This window comes from Fistularia commersonii, chromosome 22, assembly GCF_037954325.1.
Source record: "Fistularia commersonii isolate RoL2024-O1a breed Wild chromosome 22, RoL_Fcom_v1.0, whole genome shotgun sequence".
Classification (NCBI taxonomy): domain Eukaryota; kingdom Metazoa; phylum Chordata; class Actinopteri; order Syngnathiformes; family Fistulariidae; genus Fistularia; species Fistularia commersonii.
The window spans coordinates 189,156-205,878 of NC_141305.1; the positions used below are offsets into that span (position 1 = coordinate 189,156).

General features: G+C 57.4%; 2 protein-coding genes across 2 annotated transcripts; one reads left to right on the plus strand and one right to left on the minus strand.

Moving 5' to 3' along the window:
* Positions 1–211: 211 nt before the first annotated feature.
* On the plus strand, positions 212–13,550 carry ccdc180 (coiled-coil domain containing 180). The gene is made up of 37 exons (XM_086169191.1): positions 212–271; positions 421–491; positions 605–675; positions 746–855; positions 2,748–2,867; positions 3,045–3,131; positions 3,283–3,378; positions 3,449–3,612; positions 4,880–4,996; positions 5,164–5,243; positions 5,974–6,062; positions 6,702–6,821; positions 6,934–7,107; positions 7,182–7,297; positions 7,423–7,549; positions 7,633–7,702; positions 7,768–7,859; positions 7,983–8,161; positions 8,413–8,582; positions 8,759–8,939; positions 9,095–9,241; positions 9,309–9,453; positions 9,656–9,772; positions 9,844–9,921; positions 10,105–10,176; positions 10,252–10,388; positions 10,465–10,517; positions 10,588–10,645; positions 10,746–10,811; positions 10,886–10,952; positions 11,046–11,181; positions 11,744–11,904; positions 11,973–12,098; positions 12,163–12,253; positions 12,950–13,016; positions 13,101–13,248; positions 13,407–13,550. Exons 1-37 carry the CDS (start codon positions 212–214, stop codon positions 13,548–13,550), a joined length of 4,107 nt encoding a protein of 1,368 aa, XP_086025317.1.
* entr1 (endosome associated trafficking regulator 1) lies at positions 13,292–16,686 on the minus strand. The gene is made up of 10 exons (XM_086169386.1): positions 16,531–16,686; positions 15,844–15,995; positions 15,633–15,713; positions 15,457–15,563; positions 15,258–15,354; positions 15,071–15,144; positions 14,870–14,981; positions 14,680–14,742; positions 14,269–14,408; positions 13,292–14,151 (listed from the first exon to the last, which is right to left on the minus strand). The coding sequence occupies exons 1-10, from the start codon at positions 16,574–16,576 to the stop codon at positions 14,061–14,063; spliced, it is 963 nt and encodes a 320-aa protein (XP_086025512.1). The 5' UTR covers positions 16,577–16,686; the 3' UTR covers positions 13,292–14,060.
* Positions 16,687–16,723: the final 37 nt, after the last annotated feature.

The window sequence follows — 16,723 nt, forward strand, 5'->3', positions numbered from 1 at the left end:
TGTTCAAAGAGGTTTGTGTGTGGGGGGGGGGGAGTGACGTCACATGTGACAAGTCGTTTCAAAGCGGCGCTCTCTGACGTCACGGCGGGCGGACCAATCCGCGCAGGCCACGGAAGGCTCCAAGCTGGACGAATCCCGCGCGCCGGGGCCCCGGGAGGCCCGCGTCGCCCGGTTGCCATGGTAACGGCCTGACTCGCACCGGCCCGGCGCCATGGCGGAGCCGCGGGAGGTTCCGAGCGGGAAGTTCTACCGGCAGCTGTTCGACGCCCAGGTGGGTCCGGCTTCCGGCGACGTCCGCCGCCTCGCGTCCTTCACCGGGCGGACTCATTTCCGGTGTCCGTCCGTCCCCGCGGAGCCGCGTTGTCGCGGCCGCTCGGCTTCCGGCCCGTGACGTCATCGACGTGTGACGTGTGTCCTCAGGTGCAGCTGTCCAGACGCCTGCGGGCCGCGCGGAGGGACGGCGGACTCACGGCCGCCAGCTCGGCCGCCAGGTAGGCCCGTTGCCATGGCGACAGCAGCGCGGCCGCCGGGCAGATCCTTCCGGAAGCTCCGTCCGGTGGATCCACGGCGGCCGCTGACAGAAGTTCCGCTGTGTGTCCAGCAGGGGGCAGCAGACGGCCGGGCCCCCCCGGGACGACCACGTGGATGACGTCATGAGACTTCCCGACTGTGTGGGTTCGTATCCTGGCTCCGCCTCTGCGCCGGTGTCACGGCCGTCCACCAATGGCGGCGCTCTTCTGCCCAGGGCTGGGAGGAGCCAGTTCTAACATCATCCAGAGGCTCCAGGAGAAGAAGCTGCTCAAACACCGGGGAGGGGTGGAGCAGCTGGAGGCGGAGCTAACAGGTCTCACCCAGGTAACACTCTGGAGGCGGAGCTAACAGGTCTCACCCAGGTAACACTGGAGGCGGAGCTAACAGGTCTCACCCAGGTAACACTCTGGAGGCGGAGCTAACAGGTCTCACCCAGGTAACCCACTGGAGGCGGAGCTAACAGGTCTCACCCAGGTAACACTGGAGGCGGAGCTAACAGGTCTCACCCAGGTAACACTCTGGAGGCGGAGCTAACAGGTCTCACCCAGGTAACCCACTGGAGGCGGAGCTAACAGGTCTCACCCAGGTAACACTCTGGAGGCGGAGCTAACAGGTCTCACCCAGGTAACCCACTGGAGGCGGAGCTAATAGCCTCAGCCAGGTAACACTCTGGAGGCGGAGCTAACAGGTCTCACCAAGGTAACACTGGAGGCGGAGCTAACAGGTCTCACCAAGGTAACACTGGAGGCGGAGCTAACAGGTCTCACCCAGGTAACCCCCTGGAGGCGGAGCTAACAGGCAGGAGGACTGACCTCTGGCGGTCCAAGGCGCAGGACATGTATGGCTCTTAGTTCTTTTCCTCAGTTTGAAAGAGTAATTTTGGAGAATGCTGTCTTGTGTATGTAAAACCTGGCTAAACACAAAACAACTTCTCTCTTGTGTCCATTTGTGAACTTCAGTCCAGAAACAATGTACTTTCCCTCACGAGAAGCACATCTGCTCGGTGTTGTGGTCTTCACTCTTCCAGTGTGACCTCAGTGGTTCCTCGCTGGCGTGGATGTTACTCATCAACTTAAGGAGAGTGCATCTTTATAAGAATAAGAATAAGAACAACTTTATTTATCCCGAAGGAAATTGTTGTGCCAGGGTTTCAAGTAAAACATAGCAATAATAAATCATAGTAGGAAATTGTATAAACAGTAAAAAAGGGGGAGAATAAGAAATACAAATAAAAGTATAAAGAGTCAAAGTCAAGGCCATAAAGTGTTTTAAGGTTTCAAGTACAGAGATTTGAAGATTCCCTTCGGCTGAAGGAAGAGGAATAAAAAGTCTGATAGCCTCAGGTAGGAAAGACCTCCTGTGGCGTTCAGTGGAGCTCCTTGGTGGAATCAATCTGCGACTGAAAGAGCTCTGACAGGACATCAACGTGGCATGCAGGGGGTGATGGACGCTGTCCATGATGCTGAGGAGCTTCTCTGACACCTGCACCACAGACTCCAGCTCCACTCCCAGGACAGATCCAGCTCTCCTGATGAGCTTGTTGAGTCTGTTGGTGTCAGCTGTCTTGATCCTGCTGCCCAGCACACAACAGCGTAGAAGATGGCGCTGGACACCAGCGAGTGGTAGAACATCTGCAGCATGGTCCTGCAGACGTTGGAAGATCTGAGCCTCCTGAGGAAGAACAGGCAGCTCTGACCCTTCTTGAAGATGGTGTTGGTGTTCAAGGTCCAGTCCAGTTTATTGTCCAAGTGGACACCCAGGTATTTACAGGTGTCCAACTTTTGATGCGGAGCGAGACGTCCTTCGTTTCCCGATCCGTTCTTTATCCAGTTTATTTCAACGAAGGAGTCTCTGCGTCTCCCGTCCAGAGCGAAGGACAGTGTGGGCCGCCGTGGTCGCACGCTCTGCCGTGGTCGCACGCTCTGCCGTGGTCGCACGCTCTGCCGTGGCGTGTCTTGGCTCGGAAACGCAAACGGTGCGTTCCGCTGCCTCGTCCGTCCAGCCGTGGGAGGCTTAGAGCCACGTCTGATACCGAAGCGTCACCACTGGCAGCCAGAGCTTCCAGGGTTCAGTGCTTGAGCAGAACATGGTCTCATGATGGTCTGCAAGCCATCACAGGGCCTCCATCTTTGGACCGCAGTGTTGTTTTTGACACACACACACACACACACCCACACACATGTAAACGCCTGACGGGGTATGTGTTTGTTCTGCAGGTGTACGAGTCTCAGGTGAGGAGTGTCAGTCTGCAGCTGCTGTCTTCTCTGCAGGACCTGGACCTCCGGCTGTACCAGCTCCGAGTCAGAATGGACCATTTTGAAGATGTCAGTCTGCAGGTGTGTGAACACACATGGACACTTTAACACACTTTATCACATGTGAACACATTGTTTGCTGAGAAGAGGAAAACTGAAAGTTCATTGAAATAATTCAAAAACAGTAAGTGTGTGTGTGTGTGTGTGTGTGTGTGTGTTGGTGCGGGCATGCAGGATCTGTACAACCTCTGGCAGCAGGTGGACCAGGAGGTGATGAAGAAGAAGATGAGAATCGCTGAGTTCAAACTTCAACTGAGTGAATGTGAAACCCAGCGAACACAGCAGGTGAGGCCGAGACGTCACTCTGTGGCCGGAGGCGTCCGAAAAGTCAGTTGTCCTGCCCTTACAAGGCGTGTGTGCGTGTGTGTGTGTGTGTGTGTGTGTGTGTGTGTGTGTGTGTGTGTGTGTGTGTGTGTGTGTGTGTGTGTGTGTGTAGATCCGGACGGTCCTCAGGAAGTACTGTTGCCTCCTGGAGACGATCAGCCTTCTTCCAATCACCGACATCCACAGACTGATGCACAACGAGGCCACGGTACCTCTCTGACCTCTGGTGGTGGCCTTTGGCTGGAGACCCGTGACCTTTGACCTGTGACCCCCGTCAGATGCTGAACCAGAGTCTGCTGGGGAACCGGCGCTGCGTGGCCCACCTGCTGCTGCTCCTGGAGGAGGACAACCTGCGGCAGACGTGTCACCTGCGGCAGCACTGGGAGGACGGGGTCAGGAGGTGGAGGGGCCGCAACGTCCGCCAGGTCCTGGACTGGTTCCGGTGAGTCCTTCACCGGACCCTGGACCTCAAACAGGATTAACGGGAGTCGTATGGGTGCGGATATTTATGGAGAGGATCAGGAATGAGTCTATCAGAGGAACAGCACATGTTAGATGTTTTGGAGAGAAGGTCAGAGAAGCCAGACGGAGATGGTTGGGTCATGGACAGAGGAGGGATAGAGAATATATCGGTAGACGGATGCTGGAGTTGGAGCTGCCAGGCAAGAGGTCTGGAGGAAGACCAAAGAGAAGGTTTATGGACGTGGTGAGAGAAGATATGAAGGTAGATGGTGTGAGAGAGGAGGATCCAGAGAATAGGGTTAGATGGAGAAAGTGGACTCGCTGTGGCGACACCTGAAGGGAAAAGACGAAAGACGAGGAAGAAGAAGTATGGGTGCTGATACTAGATGGAGAGATGTAGAAGATGATGTAGAAGATTCTGTTGAAACCACCTTGATTGTATCAATAGATTTCATCAGTAAAGCACGGCGTCCAGCAGGCCCTGGTCTGCTGGAGAGCATTCGGCCAATGGAAAGGTCCGCGCACATCTGTGAACCAGGCCGGCAGTCTGGCTCTGGACCTCCTGACCTCCTGACCTCTGGAACTCTGGACCCCTGGCCCTCTGGGCCGGTCCTTCCTCCATGAGATGATCCATTCTCCAGCTCAGGAGCATCTAGACCAAGGTCCAGTGACCCTTTCCGGTTTCCTTCACGGGGGCCGATGAAAAAACATCCTGTCCGTGTCACGGTCCGACCCTGTGACCTGGTGACTGCACCAGGGTGAGCTCCGGTTAGGTGTGGTGGTGACCTCCTGACCTCCTGACCTACAGACCTACTGAACTCCTTAGACAGTTCAGGTACTTTACGAGCAAATGCGCTTGGATTGCGACGTTGTGGAAGAAGGTCTGTTTCTCGCCGGGTTTTTTTGGCGTTTCTTTCTTGATTCGTCTCCCGCGCTCACATTGGGCCAATGACAGGCTTGACGGCTGACTGCTGGTCGGCTGGCGGGCCGGACCAAACCTGTGGACCGCAACCAACCTGCAGGCCACAACCAACCTGCAGGCCGCAACCAACCTGCAGGGCGCACCCAACCTGTGGACCGCCAGCCGGGCCGCCAGCCGGACCCAACCTGCGGCTCCGTGGGGCTGCAACATCTACCAACATCACCTTGGGGCGCGAGCGTCACACTGGGCACCCCGATGGAGACGTACCGCAGTGCAGGTAGTCCGGGTGGACCTTCTCCACGGGCTCAGCGGTTCTGTGTTCCAGGAGCATCCTCGGTGACCATGACGACCACCTGGCCCTGGAGCAGCAGGTCCTCCATGTGGTGACTCAGAACCAGAGCCGTCTGATCGATCGCCGCGGCGACATCATCAGTCAGATCAGGTACGGGAGCCGGACTCCGATTGGTCCAGCTCTCTGAAGCTCCTGGCTCGGACCATGTCACCTACGTGTGTGTGTGTGTGTGTGTGTGTGTGTGTGTGTGTGTGTGTGTGTGTGTGTGTGTGTGTGTGTGTGTGTGTGTGGGTGTGGGTGTGGGTGTGTGTTTGCAGCTCTCTGGCCCCGCCCTTCTGCACCACAGACCTGGTCTCTGATTGGTTCAAGCAGCTGACGGACGTCAATCAACAAATTGGTGAGTTGGATCTGTTTGGGTTCAGACTGTGTGTGGTGGCTCTGACGTGTGTGTGTGTGTGTGTGTTTGTGTGTGTATGTGTGTGTGTGTATATGTGTGTTTGTGTGTGTTATGGCTCTGACGTGTGTGTGTGTGTGTGTGTGTGTGTGTGTGTGTGTGTGTGTGTGTTTGTGTGTGTTATGGCTCTGACGTGTGCGTGTGTGTGTGTGTGTGTGTGTGTGATGGCTCTGACGTGTGTGTTTGTGTGTGTGTGTGTTTGTGTGTGTGTGTGTGTGTGTGTGTTTGTGTGATGGCTCTGACGTGTGTGTGTGTGTGTTTGTGTGTGTTATGGCTCTGACGTGTGTGTGTGTGTGTGTGTGTGTGTGTGTGTGTGTTTGTGTGTGTTATGGCTCTGACGTGTGTGTGTGTGTGTGTGTGTGTGTTTGTGTGTGTTATGGCTCTGACGTGTGTGTGTGTGTGTGTGTGTTTGTGTGTGTGTGTGTGTGTGTGATGGATCTGACGTGTGTGTGTGTGTGTGTGTGTGTGTGTGTGTGATGGCTCTGACGTGTGTGTGTGTTTGTGTGTGTTATGGCTCTGACGTGTGTGTGTGTGTGTTTGTGTCTGTGTGTGTGTGTGTGTGTGTGTGTGTGTGTGTGATGGATCTGACGTGTGTGTGTGTGTGTGTGTGTGTGTGATGGCTCTGACGTGTGTGTGTGTGTGTGTGTGTGTGTGTGTGTGTGTGTGTGTGCAGACAGCTTCCACTCAGCGCTGCTCCTCCAGCTGCGTGCAGGCTACGAGCAGGTGTGGCAGGACCGCCTCTCAGAGGTGAAGCTCTGCCAGGTAACGTTGCCATGGAAACGAGACTTTGTGTCCACCGCGCTCCCGAACCGCCGACGTGCCTTTGAGCGATCGACGGCGGGAGAACCAGGGCTGATGCAGGTCCAAGCTGGACCTGAAGGAGGAGAGCTGGGTCCTCCAGGACTCTCTGAAGGATTATTTTAGATCTTCATTCAAAGTCCTCACCTTCTTCATGACCAACCTGTCATGAAGGTTCTCTCCATGTTCTCTCCATGTTCTCTCCATGTTCTCTCCATGTTCTCTCCATGTTCTCTCCATGCTCTCTCCATGCTCTCTACATGTTCTCTCCATGTTCTCTACACGTTCCCTCCATGTTCTCTCCATGCTCTCTCCATGCTCTCTCCATGTTCTCTACATGTTCTCTACATGTTCCCTCCATGTTCTCTACATGTTCCCTCCATGTTCTCTACATGTTCTCTCCATGTTCTCCTGCCTGGGTTCTCCAGGTTCACTGAGGACTGTAAATGGTCGGTAGCAGTGAATGACAGGGTTGATGGTTGAATGATTGACGGCCAGCCGTCCATGCGAAGCCCCGCCCCTCGCTGTGATTGGCTGGGTTTCTTTCCAATAAGGGGGGGATTTGATAGGAGGGACTCCTGTGATGTCACTTCCTGTCCTCAGGAGATGCTGCTGGCGCTGCAGCTGTCGGGCGGCGAGGTGAGCGACATCGTGGGCGCGGAGCTGCTGACCGTGATCACCGAGAGGCAGAACGAGGATGAGGAGCGTCTGGCCTCGCTGGAGGTGGGTCCCACCTCCTCCTGCTCAGAAGCTCCAGACGCCCTGCGTGCACGTTGTCTCCAAGGCAGCCAGCAGGAGTTGATGGGAGGCGCCGTGCACGTGTGTGTGACCTCAGAGGTGGGCGGAGTCTCTGTCCGGCACGGCGGCCCGTTTCAGCGGGTGTATTTCCGAGGTGATGCGGGCGTCAGCGACGCTGTGGGAGACACACTGCCACAACTTCCAGAGCAGAGAAGAAGAAGTGCAGCGCCAGCTGGATGACCTCCGAAGCTCCAGAGAGCAGCACGTGCAGGTGAGCGAGGGCGTGCGGGAGGCAGCGCCGCCCCCGGGGCCGGGTCGGGTCTGATGTTTGGCCGCCGCCTGCAGAAGAAGAAGGCCGTCCTGGACAAGCTGATCGGAGGACTCCGTCAGGAGAGCAGCGAGGAGGCTCTGAGGACCTCCTTGGAGGCCACCGTCCGATACCTGATGGATGTACAGCTCAGGTAGGGAGTGCCCATGCTAATGCTGACGCTACGTGCAGTGTGGACTGAGTCCAAACTGTGGAGATGCAGGTACGTAGATCTTCATACGTGTGTGTGTGTGTGTGTGTGTGTGTGTGTGTGTGTAGCTGTGAACAGTTTGTGTCTGACCAGTGTGCAGCGGTGGACCTCCTCCCCTCCCTCCACATACATGAGCTCATCATCTACAGCCGCCATCTCAGCACCTTCTTCTGCCTGGACCACACCTTTACCCCGGTAACCGCACACCGACCTGCTGGCAGTTACTCAAGTTACCATGGTAACCAGGAACGGGCCGCTGATGCTGTCTCAATCTTCAGAGTCCAGAAGATCTGCAGAGGTTCCAGCCACTTCCCAGCAAGACCAGTGACACCGTCACCAGTCATACAGGTAAGGTCTGACCAATCACAGCGAAGGTCTGAAGGTGTGGATCTGAGCAGGTCTTCTGTCTCCAGAAGGTTCTCTGTCGGTGGAGGAGGATCCAGAACCTGGTCCTGTCAGAGAGGAGGATGAAGATCCGTCTGCGGCTGATGATTGGATGAGCGAGGTGAGTCGGCTTCTGATTGATTCACGAAAAAGAGGATTTCTATGTGTATTTATGTGTGTGTGTGTGTGTGTGTGTGTGTGCGTGTGTGTGTGTGTGTGTGTGTGTGTGTGTGTGTGCGTGCAGGCCCAGTCAGCCCTGCTCCAGCTGTATGACATCAGCACCCCCGACACCTTTGCATCCTCAGGGGGCGTGGCCTACACGGGCCCCACCTTCAGATGCCCCGCCCCCGTCTCCGACGACGACCTGCAGGAAACGTGGCTCATTGGGCTTCCTGTGGAGCTGCTGTCACACACACTGAGCCGGTGAACACACACACACACACACACACACACACACACACACACACACACACACACACACACACACACACAAATGCTTTGTTTTCAAAACTCCACTTTTCTAGTTCTTCTTTCGGCTTGAGTCATAGTCCCGTGACTTCTGTGACCTCTGTGACCTTTGTGACCTCTGTGACCTGCCCTCCTCCATGAGTGAAAGCTCCTGACCACCAGGGGGCGCCAGCAGCGGCTCCTCTAACGGCTGACTTTGTGTCCAGGACCAGGACCCTGTACCTGGACCACCTGGAGCAGCGCTTCCACAACGTCCTGACCTCCTCCGCTACCATGGTGATGGAGAGGAAGGAGGAGGTGCGCTCCAACCAGGAGCTGCAGCTGCTGCAGCTGGACCCTGAGCACATCAAGACACACATCTACCAGCCACGCCTGGGTAACACACACACACACACACACACACACACATACACACACTTCTACAGTGTGAACTCCTGTACAAATCCCTTTTTGCGTGCGTGCGTGCATGCATGTGTGTGTGTGCGCGTGTGTGTGTGTGTGCGTGTGTGTGTGTGTGTGTGTGTGTGTGTGTGTGTGTGTGTGTGTGTGTAGCTGAGCTGTGTTTCCACAGGCAGTGTGTGGACAGTCACTGTCAGGACGTGTCCAGCATGCTGACCTCCTGCAGGGCGGAGCTTCAGGAGCTGAAGGCCAGCGTCAGCAGGAAGAACCAGGAGCTGATCGAGGTTCTGGCCAACATGGAGGACACCGTCAGGACGGCGGACCGACGGTCCCGGTAACACACATGCACACACACACACACACACACACACACACACACACACGTATGGGCCCCGCCCCCCCACCATCTGCAGCACAGAGCCCTGGGAGGCAGAAGAAGCTTCAGCTCCAGCTGGACCACAATGTCTCCGGTCCAACGTGTCCCCGCAGCATCGAGGCTCTGAGCTCGGCCCTCCAGGACTGCCTGGACCACCACATCAAGAACACCCAGCACCGCCAGGCCAGCTTCAGGTGCAACGTCCAGGTCCGACTGGAGGAGCTCCGGGTCCAGACGAGTCGCCTCCTGGACTCCTTCAGGTGAGCGCGTGGTTCTTCTGCCCCGGCTTGTCCGGTGGAGGAGGTCACCTGGCTGCTGCTCCTGCAGGTTGTTCAGCGAGGGAGGGGACTGCGCTCCTTCTGAGGTGAGGTCCTTCCAGAGGCGTCTGAAGGAGGAGACCAAGCAGATCCAGGTGACGGAGGAGTCCATCTTCACCGAGCTGGAGGCCTTTGAGTGCAGGAGTTTCAAGCAGGTATGACCCTGGACCGCCCGAGAAGATCACGTTGACTCCAGGACCCCCGTGAACCTCAGCAGAGCCCCGGGGTCACTCAGAAGTACCCGAAGGAGCCGGAGGTCCTCTGCGACTTCACGAGGAGCCGAAGGCCGCTTTGAAACTTAGAAGCCCGTGGACCAACAGGATCCAGGTACTGAAGGTTGGCTTTGTGCTCCTCAAGGTGAAGGAGGCGTCTGGACATCTGGAAGAGAAGCTGTCACTCCTTCAGGCCGAGGCCAAGTTCCTGGAGAAGGTCCAGAGGATCATCAGCAGGTCGCAGGTGCAGATCAAGGCTCAGGTGAGTCGCCGTCTTCGCCGCTTCGTCTTGTCACCGTCGCTCTGCGGTGACCTTCGTGCCGGCGCCGATAGGTGGCGGGGAGCAACCACCAGCAGACGTCCATCAACCGCAGGCTGGAGGAGCTGAGGACCATGATGGCCGACGGTCAGGTAGGCAGGAGGCTTCCGAACCGCCGGACGGCACAGGGTGCGTCTCCTCGGACCTTCGGAAGTCTGATGGCGTCCCGTTTCTTCTGGTGGCCGTGGATCTTCCCTATGCAGGATCTTCATGTTGTACGTATGCGTGTGTGTGTGTGTGTGTGTGTGTGTGTGTGTGTGTGTGTGTGTGTGCAGGCGTCAGCCGATCGGGTGTTCTTGTTCCTGTCGTCCGTCAGCCAGGAGCTCAGGAGGCGTCATCGGTACCTGGTGAGCAGATCTGCTCTTCTACCTCCAGAAGCAGTCGCGTGTCTCTGACGGTCCCGCGGGGACGGCTTCCTGCAGGACAGCTCCTGCCGGACGTCCGGTCCAAAGTCCAGGAGGCCGAGCAACCAGGCTCCCGCCGGGTTCCTGCAGCCCAGCCGCTCGGGCATGAACATCCTGGACGACCCCGTGGTGGGCGTGGTCCAGTCCCTCAGCCGGTACGGCCCGTCTGCGGGGGTTCGGGTCTGCTTCCTGGCTCGCCTCCTCACCTCTCCTCTTCTGTGCGGTCCGAAGGCTGGGTCAGGTCCAGGACGCGGCGGTGGAGAGGGAGCAGAGGACCGTGGCCGGTAAGGAGCCTCGCACCTCCACCATCACGCAGATCTTCTGACCAGATGCTGAAGTGCTTCTCCTCCGCAGGCCAGAGTCCCATCCAGCGCTTCCAGCAGAGGTGCTCGCTGTCGGCAGGAGCGCTGAGGTACCACCACCCCTGGAGGACCTTCTCTGAGGACATCACACTTGAATGATGAGGCATTTCTGTGTGTGTGTGTGTGTGTGTGTGTGTGTGTGCGTCACAGGTTCATCAGGTCCGACAGAAGGTTCCAGGTGTTTGGCTCCAAGCCTGAGACCAACAGGAAGTCTGAGTGAGTGTGGCTCCGCCCCCCCAGGTGTGACATCACTGTGACATCATCACGTACCCACTCGCCGTCTGTTTCAGCTCCTTTATCTCCACGGTGACCTCAGTGTTGTGGACAGCCAACGAGGAGCTCCTGTTGGTTGCCGAGGTAACAGACACAAACAGCCGAGTGCTGACTGACAGGGAGCTTTGTAACCCGTGTGTGTGTGTGTGTGTGTGTGTGTGTGTGTGTGTCACCCAGGACTTCTACCAGACGGAGCGCCGCGGCGGCTTCAACCTGCTGCCCGACTGTCTGGACCAGTGTGCGGAGAACATGCAGCAGAGGCTGCTGGGGTACCAGGAGGAGGCCACGGCGCTGCTGAGCACCAGTCGAGAAGGTAAGGACCTCGGTTGGCCTCCACGCGGGCCGAACCCAAGATAGCCAGGCCCAGTTCTCCCGGGGAATCCGATATCAGAGGCCTGCGGGTTTAGTCGGAGCGTGGAGCGGTGTGGACCTTCACCGCTGGGCTGTGGAACGGGAGGTGGCGGAGGCACCTCTGTCTGGTCCACCCTTGTGGGCCAAGGAGGGAGCGTGAAGCTCCCAGAGGAGGCGCTGCTGAGAAGGAGCATCTAGGGCTCCGTTTCCACGGTTCAAGCGGGTCCACATTCAGATGTTCCGGAAGGTCCGTGGACGCCAGAGCTGCCGCAGTGCGGCCACCAGGCCAGCGGGCGGCGCTGTGACTCAGCGGTAAATAAAAGACACGCGTGCATCGGGACACTTCCTGTCTGGGCGCCATGACGACTGCGAGCAGCGGCGGAGGAGTGACCGCTCGGAGACACCGGTCCACCACAAGGAGGGTCCCGGTCCAGGTGGACCGAGAGTACGAGGGTTCTCAGCTGGCGAAGGGTCGGCCTGAGCTGCCGCGCCTTCACGCCGGCTGCACGCTGTCTGTGTGTCAGCGTTGGTGCAGCAGCAGTGCGAGCTGGCCGAGATGCTGTGTTCGCTGCCCGGGGTTCTGATCAGCAACCTGGAGCGCCAGCAGGGGGAGGAGCTCCGACGGGAAGCCGCCGCCGTCAGAGACGCGCTGGACGAGAAGCTGGCGGCCGGCGAGGAGCAGAAGGTGAGGAGACGGCAGGCCGAGGCCCCGGCCGGCCTCCGCCGCCGTCTCACCGGCGCCGCTGCTTTCAGAGGAGGAACGTGGCCCGGCTGAAGGCCTCGCTCTCCGACGGCGAGCTGCGAACCCTGAGCCGCGGCGAGGAGCTGAGGCAGCAGGAGCTGCACGACGCCATCTGCCGCTGCCACCGAGACCTGCAGGTAGGACGGCCTCCTCCACGCCGGCCCACCGCCCAGACTGACCCCGGTGTGTGTGTGTGTGCAGGAGTGTGTGCAGCGCAGAGGGGAGGAGTTTACGGCAGCGCTGGCGTCTCTCACCGAGAAGTTGTTCCAGCAGCTGGATCACCTGTCTGCAGGTAACACACCTGTGCAGGTGACACACCTGTCTGTGGATAACACACCTGTCTGCAGGTAACACACCTGTGCAGGGGACACACCTGTCTGTGGGTAACACACCTGTTCAGGTGACACACCTGTCTGTGGATAACACACCTGTCTGCAGGTAACACACCTGTCTGTGGGTAACACACCTGTCTGTGGGTAACACACCTGTCTGCAGGTAACACACCTGTGCAGGTGACACACCTGTCTGTGGATAACACACCTGTCTGCAGGTAACACACCTGTCTGTGGGTAACACACCTGTCTGTGGGTAACACACCTGTTCAGGTGACACACCTGTCTGCAGGTAACACACCTGTCTGCAGTTAATACACCTGTGTGGGTAACACACCTGTGCGGGTAACACACCTGTGCAGGTAACACACCTGTCTGTGGATAACACACCTGTCTGTGGGTAAAACACCTGTGCGGGTAACACACCTGTGCAGGTAACACACCTGTCTGCAGGTAACACACCTGTGCAGTTAACACACCTGTCTGCAGGTAACACACCTGTGCAGGTGACACACCTGTCTGTGGGTAACACACCTGTCTGCGGGTAACACACCTGTCTGTGGGTAACACACCTGTGCAGGTAACACACCTGTCTGCAGGTAACACACCTGTGCAGGTAACACGCCTGCCTGCATTAAACCTCCTTGTCCTTCCAGTCCAGAAGGATCCGGCTGACATCACAGCAGTTGCCATGGAGACCAGACTGGTCACAAACAGAAGCAGGTTGTTTCTTGAGCTGACTCAAAATAAAGCCCCCCTGCTGGCTGCCAGAAATACTGACTGTGTGTGTGTGTGTGTGTGTGTCAGGACCTGGCCAGGTATCCCCCATCTTATGCCTCCATCCGACGAAGCTGCTGACTCCATGGTTACCATGGTTACCACACCATCCATCACCACGGCCATGTGTACCCCCGGGCACCTGGTGGTCATAGAGCAGAGAGACGCCACCGTGAAGGTGCGCACACACACACACACACACACACACACACACACACTAGTTTCGAGGTTCAAAGAGTTTTATTGACAATCTAAGAGAACACCACCAGGTTCATACCCGTGTGTGTGTGTGTGTGTGTGTGTGTGTGTGTGTGTGTGTGTGTGTGTGTGTGTCAGCGGTTTGAGCAGGTCGTCAGGTCGGAGATTTCACATTCAGATGCTGAAAGACAAAGACAACTGAGCAACGTCCAGAGCTGGAGGTCCCACTGGAGACAACAGACACACACACTGATACACACTGACAACAGACACACACACTGATACACACTGGCAACAGAGGGATACACTCCGCCAGCAGACACACACAGATTGTTCTCCGGGGTTCCGTCAGACGCCGTTGGTTCTGCTCCAGAAGCTTCTGAGGACTGAAGCCATCCTTTGAACTTCTTTTGGTTTTCGTCACTGGGCCTTTGATGTGATCTTCCTGTGGAGGAGGGCGTCCTTTGATCTGTATCATCTGAGACCTGAAAGAGAACCTACAAAGTGTCTTCCTCTTCTCCCCTGAAGAGCTGAGCTGCTCTCCAGTCGAACGCTGTGACCTTCTGCTTCTTCTGGAGATGTTTTTTTGTTCTTCTCGGGTGGTAAATAAAACATGACTTCACCCGGACCCGTGATGTCACTTCCTGTTTCTGCCCAATGACTCATCTGCTCAGTGACTTACTGGCCAACTTCACTTAATGTGACGCGGAAGGGGCGGGGCTAAATCGGCCAATCGGCGGCCGTATTTAACCGCTGTGACGTCGTCCGTCTGTTTCCACGGCGACCACCGTCTCAGGAACCCGAGTTCACCTCAGATACCCTGTCGATGGACTGCAGGAGCTGAGATGCCAAGCGGAGGGACTCGGCGTCTTCCAGCAGCTGACTGCACACACACACACACACACACACACACACACACACACACACACACACACACACACACAGGTCAGTGTGCTGTTGGCTCCTCCGGAAGCGTCCCTGAAGCCCCGCCCACACTGACCGGATGGAGGAGTGGGCGTGGCTCGCCGTCCTGCTCAGGCACTCTGACGCCATCTGAGCGTTCTGCTTCATAGTGATGATGACATCTGACTCTGAAGACCTCAGACGGTCATTGTCTTGCCGAAGACCATCCAGCTGGGTCTGAAACACACACACACGCCTGTCACCATCTCAACCCCGGTGTGTGTCTCCGTGTGGAGCAGGTCTGGACCGGGATCTTCAAGATCTAGACCAGAGACTTCACTTCATGAACGGACCCAACCATCAGGAGACCTTGGAGATACAGGCTGGAAACAGCTTTTCCCTGGTCAGGTGCCAGATCAATGTGGGCGGCCTTCTGCCATGATTGGTCTGTGTGTGTGTGTGTGTGTGTGTGTGTGTGTGTGTGTGTGTGTGTGTGTGTGTGTGTCACCTGCAGGAGCTGCACCTCTCCTCTCAGCCTGGTCACGTGACTCTCAGCCTTCAGCGCCCGTTTCTGCAACATCAAGCTTGGAGTCAGAGGAGCTCCAGAGGCCAGGGACCTCCAGGGACCTCCAGGGACCTCCGGGGACCTCCAGAAGGACCTGCAGCTCCTCCTAGGAGGAAACTAACATGAAACTAACAGTCATCAACTCCAGGTTTTTCTCCACCGTCTCCACCATGGTCTCCAGGTCCTTCGTCTCCTCCTCCTCCTGACGTCTCCTATGAAGCAGCTCCTCCTTCATCTGCTGCACCCTGAGATGCAAACACACACACACACACACACGCTGAGATCGGCAGACCATTTGCTCTTATTTCCAGGTCTCTGATTGATCGGTTCTGACCTCCGTCTATCAGCCTCAGACCTCCTCTGGAAATCTCTGAGGGTCTCCTTCAGAACCTGGTTCTCCTTCCTCAGCTGACACACACACACACACACGGACACACACACTCACTCAGACGATGTCATGATAACCTGTCATTTATCTTCATATGTATGTGTGTGTGTGTGTGTGTGTGTGTGTGTGTCACCTGCTGTATGAGGTCCCCCCTCGTCCAGGAAGTGACATCATCCGTGCAGGAGGTCTCGGCGTCCCCCTCGTACGCCCCCTCAGGTCTGGAGGAGAACCTGGGCCGTAGACGGGTCACATGACTGCCCATGACCAATGACAACGCTCAGCAGCGTTTACAATGACGGCCAACAGCCAATGGTGGAGCAGCACGGACGCACCTGGTGGTCTCCTCCTCCTCCTCCTCCTCCTCCTCCTCTTCCTCGGTGAGAGACAACGTGCTGTCCACAGCAGATTGGAAGCTCCGCCCCCACTCCTCCGCCTCCTCCTGATTGGATGGAGGCCGTCAGTAAAACCCTGGGCGCCGTCAGTGACGTCGTCGACGATGTGGCTTTACCTGCGGCGCCACCAGGCTGACGGAGGGCTCCGAGAAGAAGCTGCCGCAGAGCATGGGGTCAAAGGTCACACGCTCCCCGTCCTAGGAGACAGAGGAACATCTGACCCCGCCCCCTCTGACTCCGCCCCTCTGACCCCACCCCCTCTGGCTCCACCCCCTTCTTTCTCAGACCGGAAGTTTATTTGGATTGTTTCTCTCAAGGTCTCCTAACCTTCCAGTGCTGCTCCTGCTGGTCCTGGTCCTGGTCCTGGTCTTGGTCTTGGTCCTGGTCTTGGTCCTGGTCCAGGTGCTGGTCCTGGCTCTTCCAGCGGAGGAACTCCCTGAAGGAGAAGGGGTTGAGCTCCTCGGCCTCCTGCTCTTCATCTGAGGAGGAACACACCCTCGGTCAGAGCAGGTCACCCCGGACGGCGGAAGGCGTCCCCGTTGCCATGACGATACTCCTGAGTCATCGTAAAACGTTAACGGCGGGTCGACGGCGCCCTGGAGAGGCGACTCGTGAGCGCCCCCTAGAGGCCGGGCAGGTCATGAAGCCAGAATCACAGTTGTCTGAGTGTATTTCAGATCCATGGAGGTAAGAATATGGTGACACACACTGGTCACCTGGAGATGAAGATCCATGGAAGTAAGAACATGGTGACACACACTGGTCACCTGGAGATGAAGATCCATGGAAGTAAGAACATGGTGACACACACTGGTCACCTGGAGATGAAGATCCATGGAGGTAAGAACATGGTGACACACACTGACCCCTTGGTGTCCCAGAGAAGATCTTTGGAGGTCTGGAGCGTCGGGTCGTCAGAGGTCATGTGATGAAGACCGGCTCGCAGGAGCTTCCAGAACCTTGAGGGCCCCTGACGCGACCCGTTTCCGGTTCCGGTTGGATGGCGGAACTCACCGTCCGCGATGATCAGGGTCTTGGCGGCGCCGCGCGGCGTAGCCATGGTGACGTCACGGGAGACGCCGCGGGTTCGAGTGTGTCCGGAGCCGCTGCGTCTCCGCGACGCCTCGCGCCGGACCCACCCGGAAGCCGGAGCCAGGCCCCGCCCCTCACGTGACCGGCGGCTCCGGCCTGCGATTGGTCGGAGCGG